Source organism: Polypterus senegalus, chromosome 7, assembly GCF_016835505.1.
Source record: "Polypterus senegalus isolate Bchr_013 chromosome 7, ASM1683550v1, whole genome shotgun sequence".
NCBI classification, from domain to species: domain Eukaryota; kingdom Metazoa; phylum Chordata; class Cladistia; order Polypteriformes; family Polypteridae; genus Polypterus; species Polypterus senegalus.
The window spans coordinates 45,412,021-45,430,649 of NC_053160.1; the positions used below are offsets into that span (position 1 = coordinate 45,412,021).

Consider the following 18,629-nt stretch of genomic DNA (forward strand, 5'->3'; position numbering starts at 1 on the left):
GGAGCTCAGTGATGCCCTGGTCCACATCTGGGAGGAGATCCCCCATGACATTGTCAGGCATACATAAAAGCACGTGGGGACCATACAAACAACTGAGTATGATTTTGAGTTGCAGCAATGGAATTTCAGCAAAATGGACTAGCCTGCCACATCATTTTTTCATGCACTGTCTTTTCTGCCTTTTTAGCATAATCATTGAATGTAAATATTTCATGCTGAACCTTTAAATTCAGTTTCTATTACATCACTAATAAGTTAGCTTATTTGTTTTTTGCTTATAAATTATACATGTAGTAGTTAATATCATTGGCAGGTTTTTAAATAGAATTATATCTTCTGGTATTAATTAAACAAGAAATAGTTATTTTTTCAAAATCACTATTAATAATACCTAGTTGAAAGCTACTGTAAAATGTATGACTTACTGTAATTCTAATTTAAAATAAAATATTGTGCATAGGTACTAATTTCATATCTCCTTGTCCATTGGTCTATCAGCTTTATAAGCCTTCTTTATCCAGTTGTTTCTTTATCCATAGTTGCAGAAAACTGGATATCATTACATACAAGACAAGGACCAATGCTGAACATGACATCAGTCCATCATGTTTGATTATTATACAGTATGACCAGTTTAGTTTACTCTCTTTGGCAGGTTTAAATAAAAAAATCTTGCCTTGTCCTGTACTAAGCTGTGGGGCAAACTAAAGTATACTCGTGGATCTGCAAAGTAATTAATGCATACCTGACATGTCTTCTTCAAGTGTATCTGCTGGATTGTAACAGTTTAAAGTTTTGACCTGGTACGATCCCCTCAATACCCTTTAATGGAAGCCACATGTCACTGCTGTTCATCCATGTTGTGCTTATCTTCTTGATAATCGCCTTGTTAAGACTGAACATTTGCAGAAAAGGTTTTAATGTTTAGCTTCATGGAGGTATAACTGTTAATGTTGCTTTGGCAAAGGTCTTTCAAAGTCATTGCAGGAATGAATTTTGTGTGTTGTGTCTGTGATTTTTGTTGCTTTTGCCTAGACTTTGCAGTCCATATTATTTTACCCCAGGATGCTGCGTGTATGTATGTTGCTTCAACAAAGCTGGTGTTCATGTAGGTTTGAATCCTGCCTTATATTCATTTCTAAGAGTTGAGATGATAGGTAACCATAATATAAAAGCCAGTAGCATGGAACTGAAAATGGATTTTGATATTTAAAAATGGAATCACCTGAGTAGTAGGTATTCATTTCAAATCAATGTAATTTTTGACTGTACTTTTGACATTAATTACAATATGGTTTATTAAGATAATACTCTTTATCCATATGTGTGTGTTCAGTCCTAGCATCAGCAATAGTTTCATTAACACTTAAAAGCACCCATGCTACAGTTATTTCTTCAATTTCTGGGTGTTTGCTGTTTAATACAAAAACACAGTCTAAAGGGCACTATGTCCACCTGAAGATGCAAACCACATTTCTAAAGGCCTTTTTCAGGCCTTATCTTTGCGTTTAATTGGTCACCCCTGTACCCAATAAATGATTCTGTGTCATTTATGTGCAACCATCCATTGTGTGTTCTTGCTTGACTAAGTTACAGGATTGCCTGGAGCTGAAGTCTGTCTTGGCAATATTTGATGCAAGGTAGGAACCAATCCTAAGTGGGTCACTGCACAATCATAGGGCATTGTCCCCCCAAACCAGTGAAGATTGGCCACTTAAACTAGCACATAGTTCTTTGTGATGTGAGAGGCAATCCCGACTAAATAAGAAAAACCCACACAGATATGAGAGTCCAGACCAAACTGATATTCAAAGTCAGTCTTCTATAGCTGTGAGTCAGCACCACTAACCACCCTACCACCACAATTATAGAGTACTACACACCTTGTTTAAATAGGGACAAGCTGATTTATAAAATCAATTTAACTTTTCTGGCTTACAAAAAAAAAAAATCTTACCAGAATGTTTAAAATCCTTTAAGAATAATTTGACAGCTAAAAGATAATCTATACCTATTTACCAGATCTATAATCTATATATTTATCAGGCTGCCAGGTGAGCTCTTGTAACTTTCTTCAATTCATTTAATTTGCCCATTCACATAGGGTGGTACAGTGGTGCAGTGGTAGCACTACTGCCTTGCCGTAAGGAGACCGGGGTTCATGTCCTGAGTCCTCCCTGTGTGCAGTTTGCATGTTCTCTCCATGTCTGCATGGGTTTCCTCCCACAGTCCAAAGACATGCAGGCTAGGTGAATTGGCGATCCTAAATTGGCACTAGTGTGTGGCTGGGATGGATGTGTGTTTGTTCACCTGTTGATGGTCTGGCACCCTGTCCAGGGTTTGTTCCAGCCTTGTGCCCTATGCTAGGTGGAAAAGGCTCCACCAGATCCCTGAAACCCTATTCAGGACTAAGCGGGTTAGAAACTGACTGACATTCATGTGGTTTTGCGGTAGTAGATGTTTAAAATTTTAGACAAACACAAAATTGCATGCTAACACTCCTGAGGATCAAAATGGAAACCTATGGTACGTAGCTAATCCTCCACATAATATGTGTCTGTTTATACTTACAGCACATTCACATACTGTCTGTATGTGCTCCAGACACATTTAATGAACAGAGAATGAGTTGTTCTCAAAACGTCTTACTGTTATTAAGTATTTATTACTTAGACATAATTAGCTAACAATAGTTGTTGTCCTGAAAACCATAGAGTATCCCTTGCTCTTTTCTCTGTATGATGAGAACCTATTTGATTTTCTTTATTCTATAATTTAATGCGTCAGCAGTTGGGTGTGAGAGATGATTTATTTTTCATAACTACATCATTTTGTTTCACTGTTTCATTCATTTAACCGCTAAAAAAGTGTTGGATTTCTAGAGATGACGCAACTGCCTCCTTGAAAGGTTACAGTGACTTTAGACCTTGATGTGTGTTTAAGAAGAGTTCAACTCGATTAGTGGAGGTCCCATGTCCTGCATGGTTTTCTTTGCATATGTGTTTTGTGCGACTGAATAACTTGCCAGCAGTGAAGTTTGAAGATTATTACTGCTGTGCATAAATTTTTGCTCACAGCCGTGCCACTTTAGCAAGAGGTAGGTTTGGTTGGACTAATATACGTACTGTAAACGGGATTTTGCTACTCACCACAATTATGAAAGGAACTTTGGTTTTAGATCGCAGTCTCTCTAGTTCTGTTTTATTGTCTCACATTTGCTTCGCTGTCCTTTGGTCTTCTTTTTGTCTTGTTTTTATCATTATTTCTTTTGTTTTTGAATTTTTTAACCTGTGTAGTACTATATGCATGTTTCATTCAACATTATTAATGCTGTCACCTACTGACCAAGCATTTAGATTTTAATTCATAAGATGGCTGCTTCAGTGACCACCACAGTGGGCACTGAGTGATTGATTTGTTTAACCTACAGTATATCGATGTGCTTACAAAACACCTAGGTTCACTTTGCAAAGACCCTCTTTTAATTTTAAAATAAAGGTGTCCTCACTTTTTTCATTTGCCCATTTCAAATTTCAAATCCTGAAGTGAAAACTTGTTTTTCTCCATTTTATCGCATTTCCCTGATGTCCTAACAGCCTTAAAGTTCCAAATGTTTTGCCTATGGCACTATATCTGGTGGGTAAAGACTTCCATAGAAGGGGTCCGCTTCTTTCTGTTAGTGTGATAATGTTTGTATTTTTCAAGTTTTAAGTTGTTGTCCAGTCTTGAGTTTGCACATTCAGTCCATATCTTAATGATTTTTTTCATGGTTACTGCAGTTTTCCTCTTACATGCCAAATGTCTTAATGTTTTCAAAAAATTATCATAGGTGCCATCTATCCTAAAGTTGGCCCCCAGATCTGGAGTGAGGCAAGAGAAAAGTCATGATGATAAAACTGAGTTTAAAAGTGCATACTTGACGTATTTGGGTCTGATACAGGATATTTATAAAGGCAGATCTGTACTTGATCCGTCAGTCTAATTGGTAGCGTGCAGTGACAGTGACAGCGGGATTGTAATCATATTAAAGCATCCAGATAAACCATAAACATATACATTTAATTTAGGTCCCTGAAGTAAACTCTCCAGCCCAATGTAATTACAGAAATAGATGCAATTGAAACCCAATAATCATCTTTAATTAAACATTGACTCTTGATTCCTGTTTTCTGTGTCCAAGCCGGCATTCACAGAAAATACTTAACATCACCATCCGCTTAACACAAGATATCAGGAAATTTTTCAAACACAACACCAAATATAGAGCCATTTTTCAGTGAAGAGTATCATCAATTTATTCAGAAATGATAGTGGACAATGAGAGATGATGTTTGCCAAGTTTTAATGGAATTTTGTATGTAAATCCATTTGACAGGCACTTTTAATTTGACTTTGAATTAAATCAAACTTTAGCAATGCATTCAAAGCCTAGAGTTACATCTGTGCTATTATGCTGAATGCTATGTGTTATCTTGATGTGTTTGTGATTCCTAAGCTACTCCACTTAAGGATTATTATTATTATTACTGCTATTGTAACTGCTGTAGTTGTTATTTTAGTGTTATGAAATATTAAGCACTACACATACAAGTTTCAAGCAAAGAATTCACATCAATATTGTTGTTATTTTAAATAGCATGCACATTCCCCATGATTCAAAAAATGAAAAAAGCTCCAAAGTACCATATGATGCCTTTCAGCAAGTATTAAAAACCTCCTCACAGTTGTGTATCAAACACCAGATTCCTCAAATGCGTCTTAAGTTTTTAAATCTTCAGTTGCACCAAAGCTTTACTGCTGTCCTCTGCTGCTGAGTCTTTTGACACCAATAACTGAACTCAAGCAATATTTTTCTTCACCCCCAATGTTAATCACAAGTTGGCACCCATGTTGATTGATGACTCTAAATTGGCCTAAAGTGGCGGAATGGCGTATATACAGTATGTGGGATTGCCTGGTGATTGGCACTTTGCCTTTGCTGCCATGAGAAGCTTTGACTCCATGACCCTGAACTCAGTTAAAGTGGTTATAAAATTCATGGATCTTGGATTTTGATACCTAACATCTCTTAGTTTTTTTAAAATTAATTGTGAAAAGAAAAAAATCTGTTATTCTGCTCAAGTTTTCTTAATGAGCTTTATTTTAAAATTTGTTACAAAGAAAAACACATCCACAAGTTAAAGTTTAGCATTAAGAACAGGAAGAATTTCATGACAGAACACATGCAATGACATAAATATTAAAGATACCCCATTCTCTGCACATCAGGAAAGAAAGGTTTTAGAAAACGGCGTACATAACCAAGGAGGACACTTGAAAGACTTTGACATGTACACTTAATATTTAAAGCCCCCTCCACGTTTATTTTGAGTTGAAGGTGATGTCTTCATTTGTTATAAAACAGTCACTCCAGCTCAGAACCTTATTAGCATGCCACATGGGTGTGATGGCAGCCTGCCATCATCCTTATTGATTGGGCATATTCCCCAGTCTCTGTTACTCTGGAAACTTAAACAGTAAACAGTAGCAGAAATAAACTAGCTTTAACCTATGGCAATAAAGACGTGAGACATCTTGCTGGAAGCAGCCTCTTTAAAAATAAGGAAACAATATCAGAGAGTTATACTCCTTCCTTTCCTTTTAAATAAAATCTGTGAGACATTGTTGCTCTTTTCAAAACTGTAACATGAAGTTGCTGTTTTATTTCTGTCAACTTCTGTAAATGTTTGGTATATTTATCATTAACAGATTTTAAAATGTATGCTCCTTTGTATGCTACTTTGATCAAAATTACCAAGCAACTATTTCCAAAAAGAACATTCATTATTTTGTTATCAGTTTTTGACCAACGTCCAGGTTTGCTCTGGTTTCATCTCTCAAAAATGTAAAACATCTAAAAAACCTTGTACGTGTACATTGCTGCCTTATCTTTCTCTCCCTTGCTTAAGCTTTTTTTTCTTCATTTAATTTTAATATTTGTTTTTTTTATGCATCAGGAGGCATGAGCCTCTTCACTTTTTCCACAAACTGTATTTGTTATGATGTAAAAGGTATTGTCGCTCAGCACCTGCCACTCCTCTTATTCCCTCCTGAACTCAAACCTATGGGCTTATATTGACTAACCCTGGCATGGAGCAGAAAGAAAGAACTTAGCATGCTGAGGTAAATGGAAGCTACTGTCATCAATATTCAGTACCAGCTGGTGATGACACCCCACTACTCAATGAAACACGTTCAGTCGTTTTAGTTAAATGCAGGAATAATCACATATTCACAACAATACAGAATCTGTTAGTACCACTACAGTTTGCAGTGCACTTTTGGAAAATGCCTGAAATGTATTGTGCCGTGTTTTGAGGGACTATTTACATTTTCATAATATTAAATATATCAAAGTAGCCATGTCTAAGTAATTGTAGTAGACATGTTTCATTTATAGAGACGTATTTAATACTCAGGATTGAGTAATACAGTATGTGGTTCTGCCGCTATAAATAAATTAACTGCTTCTTGAAATGTAACAGTCATTCATACTGCTGATCAAAACATTGCAGAAAGTGAGCGCGGCAGGATATGCACCCTGAGGAATGGTAATTACTGAAATATCTTTTTTCCATAGCAGAGCTTAGGGGTTCCTGTATAAATTTCATTATGGAAGTGTTTGGCATTTATTCACTTCCTTACTTTGTGTTAAATTACAGAGGTCTCCTCCCAGTGGTCTAAAAGGAAACAATTGACACCCAAAGCTTGACTTTACAGTCTTGTTTTGTGTTCATTCTCACTGTGTGAACTCCCTCAAAGTTTCAATGGAATGATTAATGCTACCATTAAGCACATAATGTTGTTTTTTTTTTTTTTAACGGGCTTTGTGTTCTTAGGTTAATAATATCATGAACAGTATTCTGTAATAAATAAGCAAGGATTTTCTTGTTTGATTAAAGAATAAACCATTTCCTATTGCTGATTAAATAAAATACAAAAGTATACGATTTATGGGAAAGGGTCTAAAATGTCTGAATAGTTTGAAAATATTCATATAGAAACCTGAATACTACAAACACAGAAAGATGGTTTTACATGAATTTTTACTCTGCTTGAAATTTTTGCCATTCTACTCTATGGCCTTCTCTTTCATCCCAAATCTTGCAGTTCACCTCAAACCCTAATTTCTCCTCACCTACCCAGCATCTGTCTAAGTCTGGTGCCACTACAGCTCTGAAACGGAGCTCTTTACAGTGTTGTTATCTTTGAACTCACTTTGTTGGCTGTGTGTCTAATTGAACTTTCATATCTAAAGAATTTCGTTTGAGCTTCTTTCTGCTGTCCTGCTTCTCCTGATATATGCAATTCATGATTTACTTTATATACCAGATGTATATGGGCCGCACTGTGGCACACTAGTTAAGCTACTGCGTGGCAATAACACGACCAGGGTGGTGAGTACCGTGTTTGTGTGGGTTTCCTCCCACAATCCAAAGACATGCAAGTCAAGTGAATTGGAGATGCTAAATTAGCCCTAGTGTGTGTTTGGTGTGTGGGTGTGTGTGTGTGGCACCCTGTGATGGATTGGCACCTTGTCTAGAATTTGTTTCTGCCTTGTGCCCTTTGCTAGGTCTAGACCACCGTGCCCCTACTCTTGATTAACCGGGCTCGAAAATTACATGACTATAGGCATGTTGATGACACTCAACTTCACCTGAAAATCATTATTTGATCTGTCACATACATTAAGAAATAAACTTGCTGTCTTAAAAATGTCATCCCTTGAATTATAAACCTTATCATGACTTGTAGTCTAGAACCATTTACATCTTATTTAAGAACCTTGACTTGATCTTTATTTATTTGTGAACACCCATAGAATTATCTGTGACAGTGGACAGCATCTTCAATTTAAATATATCCCTCTTTTTAAAAAGAAAAATACTTTTTGATGCATTAAAATACTACACTTACATCCGCGGTGCACTTCCTAGACATTATTAAGAGCTATCCCCTAGATTAAGGTTCAGATTCTGGAGTCCTGATACTGCAAATGCAGTGTTGTACACTTTGACTTTGAAAGCTAATGATGCCCCAACTTAGTTATATTTTCAGATATGATTTCCAAAAATCTTTCTTGATTAATTAGAAAACCCTGAAAGTGACTTGTTTGGAAGACTGGACTGAATTGATTCTCCCATATAAACTTTCAAGAAACCACATCTTTTGAAAGTTAGTTTCTCTTTATTGACAATGAAGTGCCTCAGCTGCAAGTGTTCAGTTTAGTGGCTTTGATTCTCACTGTCCAGAGGAGTAGCTGAATGAAATTAAAAATATACATACAGTGCCTTAAAACGGAATTTAGCCACCAAAACTATTTTCACATTGTATTGTCTTAGATTTTAAACTTACAATAAAGTAAGGATTTTTCCAGCTGAACTGGAAAACAGTACAAATCATACCAAATCAAATTAGGCAGTGTTTCTAAAAGCAAAATACAGTATATAGCAATGTATTACCAGCTCACCTAAATTACTGATTGCCACCCCCTGTACTGGAAGTTGGTGGATCACCTGTTGTAAATGAACTCATAAGGATAAATATCCCCTCTCTCACTGAGGTCCAACAGAACAGTAGACATTTTCCACAAAGCAAACCAAAACAAAGATAAAAGAACATTCAAAACAAATAAGAGATTCAATTAATGTGTAATATAGATATGGGGAAGGGTATAAGACCATAATTAGACATACCCTGGAGCTTAGTGCAGTCCATCTGATGTAGGTGGACAAAATATGCAGCTACAGCCACACTGCCTAGACCTGGATGTAAAATAAATGACCATAAAAATTTGCAAATGTCACTTGTGTGCAGAATGCCTTGTGGTCTGAAGAACTTAAGTGGAACATTTTAACTTGACCACTAAACAATATGCATTAATCTAACCCTGCACATCAGCCAGGTAACACCATCCTCACTGAAAAATGTGGTGGTGGCACTAGCATCATGTTGTAGCGCTGCTTTTCAGCAGCAGGGAATGGCAACCTTCTCAGAATCAATCAAAAGATAAATGCTGCTCAATACAGACAGAACCTGGAAGAAAACCTGACAACCTCTGCTGGAAAGCTTTGAGCAGGGCAATGACTCAAAGCACAATACCCGAGCAACAATAGAGTGACCTAAAATTAAGAAATTTGATGCCACTGAGTGGTCTAGTCAGCATCCTGACTCTATCTTCATGGAAAGACCTGTCATTTGCTGTCCACCACTCCTCCCCAACTAATCTGGCACAGCTAACAGGCAAATCTACATCATGCTGTGCAAAATTAAAAAAGACTCATCCTAAAAAGAATACTTGCTATAATAGATGGTTCCACCAGACCCTAAACAAGGGGAGTGTAAGTACATGCAAACTGTGGACAAGTAAGTCTTTGGAATTTCATTGGGCAGCGCTATGAAAAATAGTGCTTGGTTTACCAATGAAAAATCCAGTCAAACTGATTAAAATCCCAGGTTACAGCAATCATTTATGTGAAAAAGATTTGGGAGCTGAATACTTTTTCAAGGAACTGCATATGAATTCTTTCATTTTTTAAACTCATTTATTCAGTTCACATTTGCAGATCCAGAGTCAGTCCTGGGAACATTGTGCACAAGACAGGAATTATCCCTGGAATATCAAGGTTTTGATAATCATGCACACAACATTACTTATTTATACCAGTTTAATTTAACAACACACATCTTACTAAAATGATACTTAAATGGAGCATCCTGAGGAAAATACACATATAATTGGGAAGGCAGGAAGTTCCCAGGCAAGAATTCAAACTCAGATTTTTGGAGAAGGTAGGATGATGTACTGAAGTTATAAATTAAAATAAAAATTTAAAAATATATACAGTAAAACACATTGGCCACTCTAGCAACCTGGTATTTGAACTCTTGCTCGGCCTTACCTTCCTAATATTATATTGAGCTCATCGGCTCAGGTTATTAGCTAAGGTCAAGGCCTTTCTATCTGTACATAATTTTTAAACACTAATTCATGTGTTTGTCTCTTCTTGGCTGGACTTATTGCAAATCATTATACATTGGGGTTAATCAGTCATGTCTTGCTCGTCTTCAGCTAGTCCAGAATGCTGCTGCCAGGCTTCTAACAGGCACACGAAAACAGCATCACATCTGACCAGTCTTAGTTTCTCTTCACTGGCTTCCTGCTCGCTACAGGATTGAGTTTAAAATTTTACTGTTTGTTTTTAAGTCCCTCGATTTAACATACTGATCCATTATACCCTTACTGTCCTTCATGATCAGTGATGTCCTCTGAGCAGCACCTATTGGTCATGCCGAGGTTTAGCCTTAAGCTTAGAGGGGACCATACTTTTGCAGTAGCTGCCCCTATGTTTTGGAATAGTCTTCTTTTTTATTTTAGGCCAGTACCAACTTTGGTCACTTTTAAATCCTGCCTGAAAATCTACATTTTTGCCTTAGCTTTTTAATATATGTATTGGTGTATTAATGGAAGATGTACAGCACTTTATTCAACTTATGTTGTTTTAAATATGCTCTATAAATAAAATTCACTTGACCTGACTTGAGCTTTGATGCTTCTATGCACTGAACCTACCTGGTTCTGGACTGTCATATTTTTCCAGTTAACATCAGAGCTCCAGTAATCAGCTCTCAGGAATCCTTGCTATCACCAAGTGAATTGTGAGATATAGTTTGGCCTTTATGGAAGCCACTAAGAGCCCCTAATTAGCCAGTGCCTTCTATGCTCATTGCTTTGCAGAAGTACATTTGATATTGGGGCCTGCTGCCCTGGGAAACAGTGCTATCAGGGCAGTTTAACTAACATTCATCCTTAGTTGATGTAATACACACCAAACTGGAGTATGACTCCTTGTAGCATTTTAACCTTCGGGCCTGTTACAAGTGATCTCACTTACCTGATCTCTTTTTCTCTGGCACTTATGTTTCTCCTGCAAGCCACGTAACCCTGGTTGTGTCTCCCCTTAACACTTTTATTCATTGTGAATCCCTTAATTGTTTTATTTTTTGGTGCCCTTACCACCTTAATTGTGCTACTGTATACTGTTGGTTTTGCTGCCTGTCTCTGTCATTATGTACCTTACATGCAATTCACTCATCGCTCCATCTTATACTATATTATAATTACTCATAAAATGATCATGTAATCTTACTGTATAAACAATTGAATCTTTCATAAAATGACTGAACAACTAGAAAAGACTGCTTGGTTTTTGTTCTGTTTTTCTTCAGGTGCTTGAGACAGAAATGTTCTGTCCATGCCATTTAGGTGTAAATATCAAAAAGAGAATCCAACTAACAAAGACAAGAAGTATTTGTTTTTAAATGTTTATTTTTTAAATAAGGCACAGATGATTTTTAAATGGGAAAGTATGTTCATGGCATCCACATTTGTCATTTCTATTCAGCTGTCCAGATTTGGTTACTGTATCTATACATTTAGAGGTGATGAAAACGAGAATTCAAAGCTAGTTTGGACATGACTGCAAATATCAAAGGTCTTAGCTAACAACAGTATGCACAATTTCAGTACCATGAGTTATCTGAGAAGGCTCATTGGTGACTATAGAATTCAGAGAGCAAAGTGGGAACCCTTAGAATTTTCAGCGTGTTAGTGACAATGAGAAATAAAGAAGAGCTATTCATTCTGGTGCTTACTACTTAATCCTTTGGAAAAATAGACAACAGCATAACCAACTTGGCTTTGGCGTTACATTATCCTAAATTTTGAATGCTAGTTGGCAGAGTGACCCATATCTAGGATTTAGTTTTACAGAGTACACATTCATTGCCATATGTTCACAATACAATAAAAGCCTTTCCTGCTTTTCCTGCAAAGACTAGTGACAGCCGTAAAAAACAAACAACAGATCACGACTACAGCACAAGGCAATATATACATCACATGACATATGTTTATGCAGTCGTTAATATAACTGTTTTACAGGGCCTTATGACCTGAAGGTAATAGCTGTCCTTGAATCTAATGGTGTGAGGGCTAATGGTCCTGTTCCTGTGTCATTTTCCAGAATGGAGAAGGTATTATGTGTCCAGTGAGGATATACAGTATGTTGGCAGATTATTTCGACATATGGCAGAAGATTTTTGTGCTGAACTACATAACTGCAAATCAGTGATTACTGTCATAAGTGTATGTAAAATTATGCGAGTATAAACTACCATTTTTACCATGCTGAAGTTGACTATAACTGTGTATTGCATGCTGTAGTTAAAAGAAAGAAAAATAATAATTATTGTGCAACATGCTGTTTTTTGAGATGTAAATTAAAGTGGCAGTTGCTGTACTCCTATCAGTCCATCTTGTGAATGTTTTATCTGTAGAAAGGAGAAATTGGGCACTTCCCAGAATCATTAAGCACATGAAAGGAACTAACCCCCTGTGGAATGTCTGCCCATCACACAGCCCCCATATACACAAACAAATGGTTAGTCATACTAGATCAGCTTAGAACCCCAGATTATCCTAAACTGGAGTGAATAGAGAACCCTCCCCTACACACACACAGCACACATATGTACCAAAAATCACCAGTGCTAAATTAACGCTTTTTGATGCCCGGGTGCCTGCAGCCTTGGCCTCTTCTTGAACCGAAACCGAGGATGGACACATAAACTACACATATAGTGCATCAAAAAGTGCTCAGTGCATTGTATTCAATAAATAAACACATAGATAATCCATAAAACCAGTGCTCTTTGAGAGAGTCAAAATCAGTCAATAAATAAGTAAATCATTAAAGCCAAACCAGAGTTAATATCAAATTCTAAACTCAAAGAGTTAAAATCAGGTTTTATTTCTCTCTGTTCTCATGTGAGTCTCTGTGTGTCTCTTTCTCTCTTCTCTCCTCCCTGTTCATCCATCAAGTTTTTGTAGCGGGGCTAAGACATCAGGTCCTCAATCTCTGTCATTTCAGCCACCACAGTTGGTCATCACTGGAACACTCAGAGCCAGCCTCCTTCATCCTGCCACTTGTCTTTGGAATTGCTGTTGCTCCTCCAAATTACTCAATAGGAACAAACCATTCCCTTGCTCTCTTGTGGGGCCACTTGACCACCTTGACTCTGGTCTACTTCACCAACTCACACTCTTATCCATTCTCTGCTCTTCTCGATACCATCTCTTTTGATTTTTTTCCTCCTTTATGTCTCCTTTTCTCTATATCCTCTCTTTTTCCCACTCAGGTTCTTTTATACCTTTGTGGTTGCAGACTCTTTGCTTAATGACCTGTAGAGTGTCAATGAGGAACAGATGAGACGATTGTGCCTTCACATCAACAAGCAATCAGTTAGTTTCTCCATTGAACACACCGTGGCCACATGGCTTTGCAGCAGAGCGCATCCGCATCCATAAGCCCGAGCCATACTGTTTTTACTAAAACTTCCTGCACCACCACAGACCCCTAATGCACAGCACCACACACTTAAAGTGTCTAAATGGAAATGCTCTGTTCCAGTTTACAGATTTGAAGGGTTACTTTAACACTGTATGAGTTCATTTAAAACTAGTATCTCGCTGTGTTCACAACCATGACCACAACCAGACCCAGATTCTTAGTCCTGTAAGGCCACCAAGGCTTTCCATTTTCCAGGTAAAATTAACCTTTAAAGATGAACATTTCACTTTTAAGTTAATTTTCACATTTTATAAAGATCCATAGATACATCATCTTACAAAGTTCTTGTAGCCGCTTTGCGTAAGGTGAAGTCAGGCACGGGTAAGACGCGTGTCAAAGAAATCTCAGTCCAAAAGTTTGTTTTAAAAATATTTAGTGAAAGTTAAAGGCAAATAATCCATACAAGAATAAAAAGAAAAATAGTTACACACAAAGAATAAAGGCAAAAAAAAAAGGAAAAATGTATCTTCTATAAACTTAGTTTTTCTTATGAAGCTTTGGTTACTTCTGTACTTAAAGGTTATTTATTTCTTCTTCGGTATGCTTTAAACATACGGTTCAAAACTTAGATCTTTTAATTTACGAGTTACTTTACACTCAAAAGACCCTTAGGCCGTTGGCACTTAGATATGCGCCAAGCTCAGTTCTGTGCATAAGCACGAACGCGAGCATAAAAAGAATTCTTTCAAGGACACGGTTAAAAAACCGTATGCCTCTGTACCTTACACAAGGTAAGGCAAAACACTAAAGAACATTGTTTACTCCAAAACTGTTAAGAAATGACAGGAAAATACCAACTCAATTCTATTCACGGGGGTTTTAGGAACCTCCCATATTTTATGCATTATCATCTAGTAAATATTCATACATTTTATAGAACTAGGAAAATGGCTCTTACAGTTCTGTTTAGTGCTAGAGGCGAGGCAGGAATCCTTCCATTGCAGGCCACACTCACACACACTAGGCCAGTTTTCAGGATTTAAATAACCTAATAAACATTTTTTTGGTATGGGGAGGAAAACCTGACTTGACTTGACAGGTGGAAAACCCATGCAGACACTGGAGCCAATATTCCCAACTGACATAAAGAGTGACCGAGCCAGAATTCGAAGCCAGGATTCTGGTGCTGTGGGGAAGCTGGTCTCATTTTTTAAAAGATATTATTTTAAATTCAACAGCAGATGTAGTTAAGAATAATGATCAGTAAAGAATGAAGCACAAACTGAAAAGAGCAAACTCAGTTGTAAGGACTGAGTTCAGAGAAGCTAAGTAGGCTGCATTCAATACTTGTCTATTGCTGTTTCTTAAAGCACAGAGCAGCATGCAAATAAGGAACTTAGGACAAGTACAAAATGTTCCTCCTTTCTAAGCAGTAATAAAGGCAGAAGGAGTCTTCTGTTTTGAATCCAAAAGGTACATTTGTTTTGTTAGATTTCCTATCAAGAATCAGCATTAGCAAGTGAATGACATCTGCTCCACTCCTCTATCCTGTCATTTTTGCAATATTGAGATCAGTAATTAATGGCATAACAAATCTGCTCTGAACTGTGGTACTCAAGAAAAACTAATGTATATGTGTGTAGAGGTGCTCATTTGTACTACTGTGCAAAATTTGGAGAGTAACAGAATGAAATATATCTCTCAGAAACTTGCATACTTGAAAACCTGACCAGGAATGGCTGAACTGTTGCTGTTATTCAGTGATTCCCGAGGTTAATGGGACAAGCAATACTGAGATTTGATCAAAATGCACAATAATGGAACAATAATAATAATAATTATTCATGTAGCACTCACTACTCAAACCACTTTACATAGACAGAGGGGAACCACTTCAACGACCACCAATGTCTAGCTCCTACCTGGATGATGTGGCAGCAGCCATTATTGCAACAGTACGCTCACCACACAATAGCTATTAGGTGGTCAAGGTGTTAGAGAGATAGTTAGCCAATAAGGGGCAGGGGATGATTAGGGGGCCAGAATGGACAAGGCCGTGATGGGCAGTTTAGCCTGGAGATTGGGATAAATCTTACTCTTTTTGAAAGATGCTCAAGCATCTTTAATAACCACAGAGAATGTGGACCGCAGTTTTACATCTCATCCAAAGCACAACGCCATTTTTACAGGACAGTGTCCCTATCACTACACTGGGACATTGGGATCCACCCATAGACCACAGGGTAGGTGCCCCCCTTACAAACACCTCTGGCAACAGCTACCCTACCTTTTCCTAGATGTTCTCCCATCCAGGTAGTGGCTGGGCCCAAACATACTTGAGTGAACTGTTCTGAAACACAAGTAGTATGGAGAAACTATGACATGAAACTTCCATTGTGCGCTATAATTGTAAAAAAGTTAAAATGTTAAATTTTTTTTTTGCTGTGTCAATGAACACTGTCATTTTCTGTGATTTTAGTACCTCAAGAAGGTGTACTAGTTTTATGCAGCGTTCGTCCATTTTGTTTTTGAGGGCTTACCTCATAAAATATATGACTTTGTAGGCAATTCTTACCAGCTGAGTTAGTTCTGTATACACTCCAGATTTGTAGAATTTGAGTGCTTTGTAACTCATTTGATAGATCTTGGAATATCTTTGGGTGTTACCTACACCAGTAAACTTTCAAAGTTGTTTTCTTTTTAATGTACTTCGATTATTCAGACCTTGAATTAATCATTGAAAGTATGAGTTCTCTAAAATGTCTCAGTAAGTAATTTTGGAATCAGTTTGATAAAATGTCTGCTTCACTTGTGAAACTGCTATAGTTTAAGTATGCATTCAATTGGCAACATCAGACCCAGCCATGTCTGGGCACACTCGTCCTCACTCATACACCCACAAATTTACAGTTATACACATATTCCAACATAGACTCCTTGAGGTACTGAGATGGCAGCACTAATCACTATGCCACTGTGCCACCTTTAATAAGAGATTTACGGGCAATAAAAATTAACTATAATTAACACATTAATTACTGCTGCATGTGAGCCAAATCTCCTTAACTCTATTCTTGCCATCTTAATACATGCAACTTTGCTTAAATATTTTCCTGCTATGACATAGTTTGTCTTCCCATATTGTGACTGGATAATATTACAAAATAGACTTGGATATTAATATTTCACATCTGAAGAAGGGTTTTGTGCTTATATGCCTTCTATGCCAGAGGAATATGAGTGTGTGTAAAGTGAGCAAGAGTATGAGTAAGTATGTGAAATACGAGAAGAAACAGCTTTGCTGTCAATATGCTGTGCTCACATGGTCTAATCCAAATTCCTGGACTGAAAATGAAGTTCAAGGAGTTAGGTTCCAATGTTTTAAAATCGTCTTCCTCATTGACAACACTACACATTGAGTTGTGGATATATTAATTCTAGATGCATTATTCAGATGCACTTACTATGCAGTTACACATGCTTCTGCCCTGCCTGCCTCTCTGTTTTTATAGTAGCTGGTGTCCTAAAGAGTTGGACATCTGAGGTGTATATCCAGGCACATTTTTAGCCATCTCTTTCAATTCATGTCTTTTTTCTTCCTGCCAGGGCATCACACCATTTATATTGGGGTGCATGTTCCAAAGAGTTACCGACGGAGAAGACGCCACAAGAGGAGAACAGGACACAAGGACAAAAAAGAAAAAGAGAAAGTAACAGAAAACACTTCTGACAAGTCAGATGTGGAAAACAACGACGAGGCTGGCAACAGTATTCTCAAACCTCTCAGTAAGTACTCAGAAATACCTGTCAGTTCAATTACTGTTTGTGTGGTATTGCAGTTGAACTGAGAAATGTATTTCATCTTCATTTTGTAAATTAATGTCACCTCAATGGCCTTTAGCTGTCAATACTTTAAAGCTTTGTAGCAAAGGGGTTGGGTTGACTCCTTTTAGTCGAAATACATAACTGGGTTATTTCTTGTTGGTTGAGAATATTTATACAGACATGAATGAGCTTTAAAATAGAAATAACAAGCCCACTAATGGTACTGAGTGACTTGATGGTCGTCATTGTGCACAGAAGTCAATAGCATTAAGAGGAAATGTGGCTTGGAGAGCTTAAAGGCTCTGTAGCATGCCCGAGGACATCATCTGATCCTATTTTCATGCCAAAGCTCTTTTCTTATGAGTGGTTATAAGAAATTATATTATTACATTCATGATGGATGGAGAATGACATTTTCAAATAAGAACACTAATGCTTCTAAAAACAGAAAAAGGTGTTGTCAAAAAACCTTGATAATTTGCAAAGTCAGGCCAACATGTGAGAAAGAAAGAAAGAAAAAGAAAATGAAATTGAAAATGAAAATTTGATTACACTCAATGCTGTTATAACACAGGAGGCTAATGTCGCTCATAGAGGCAATTGTTTTTCTTGGTTCCTCTTGACAGATTTTGACAGAGTGGCCTTCAGACAGTTGATCCTTTAACATCTACATAACTTCATGTTGTTTTCTTCATCAATAATCTGCTTAATAATAAAATGGACAAACCTCTTTATGTTAGGAAAGAGATGTTAGGTTAAAGTGTTTGCCTGCTATAAGCAATGGTTCAGGGCAGTGAGTACTGGTCTAAGTTGTTTCATCTTGGGAAATGTTTTTTAGCTTGATAGGAATCTTTCATTGCTTAACTATTTTCTTAAATTAAGGCATAAGGGCTCAGAACAGGCTATAATTTACCTTGACTTGGTATCATTGTTGGTTATCTGAAGTGAGTTTAGCTTCTTGATCAGTTTAAGTCTGTGTTGTATGCTGAGAATTATGTGAGATGAAGCCATGTTTAATGTTATCATGGGGTTTCACACTCTAAAAATGAGGCTGGAGATCAAATAAACCGTGTGTGTATGGACAAATCCATGAGACATATGAAACCATATAACAATGGTAAGATGTACCTACCTGTCTAGAGGCCTGTCTCTTGAGGATTGTTCATTGCAGCACTGGAAAACACATTCCCTAACAAGTTATCTGAGACTTGTGGAACTGCTAGAAAATGATGTACCCTCTGCTTTCATGAGGGGTCTTACTAGGATTCATCAAAGGCTATTGTGAATGCTCGGCCCTTTATATACAGACAAACACTGGGAGATGGCAGTGGAGCCAGGGCCTTCCAGTGAGTGCTCTGCTAATATGGCCCCTTAACTTTGTGATGTACTCCCAGACATCAATGTTCATCTCCT

At 37.3% G+C, this 18,629-nt stretch overlaps 1 protein-coding gene across 5 annotated transcripts in view; it reads left to right on the forward strand.

The window, feature by feature from the left end:
* slc4a4a (solute carrier family 4 member 4a) overlaps positions 1-18,629 on the forward strand; it is a 279,906-nt gene that overhangs the window by 64,298 nt on the left and 196,979 nt on the right. For all 5 annotated transcript variants that reach the window (XM_039758567.1, XM_039758571.1, XM_039758568.1 and 2 more), the window contains exon 3: positions 16,998-17,177. In XM_039758567.1, coding sequence (XP_039614501.1) covers positions 16,998-17,177 — 180 coding nt within the window. The remainder of the gene's footprint in view (positions 1-16,997; positions 17,178-18,629) is intronic.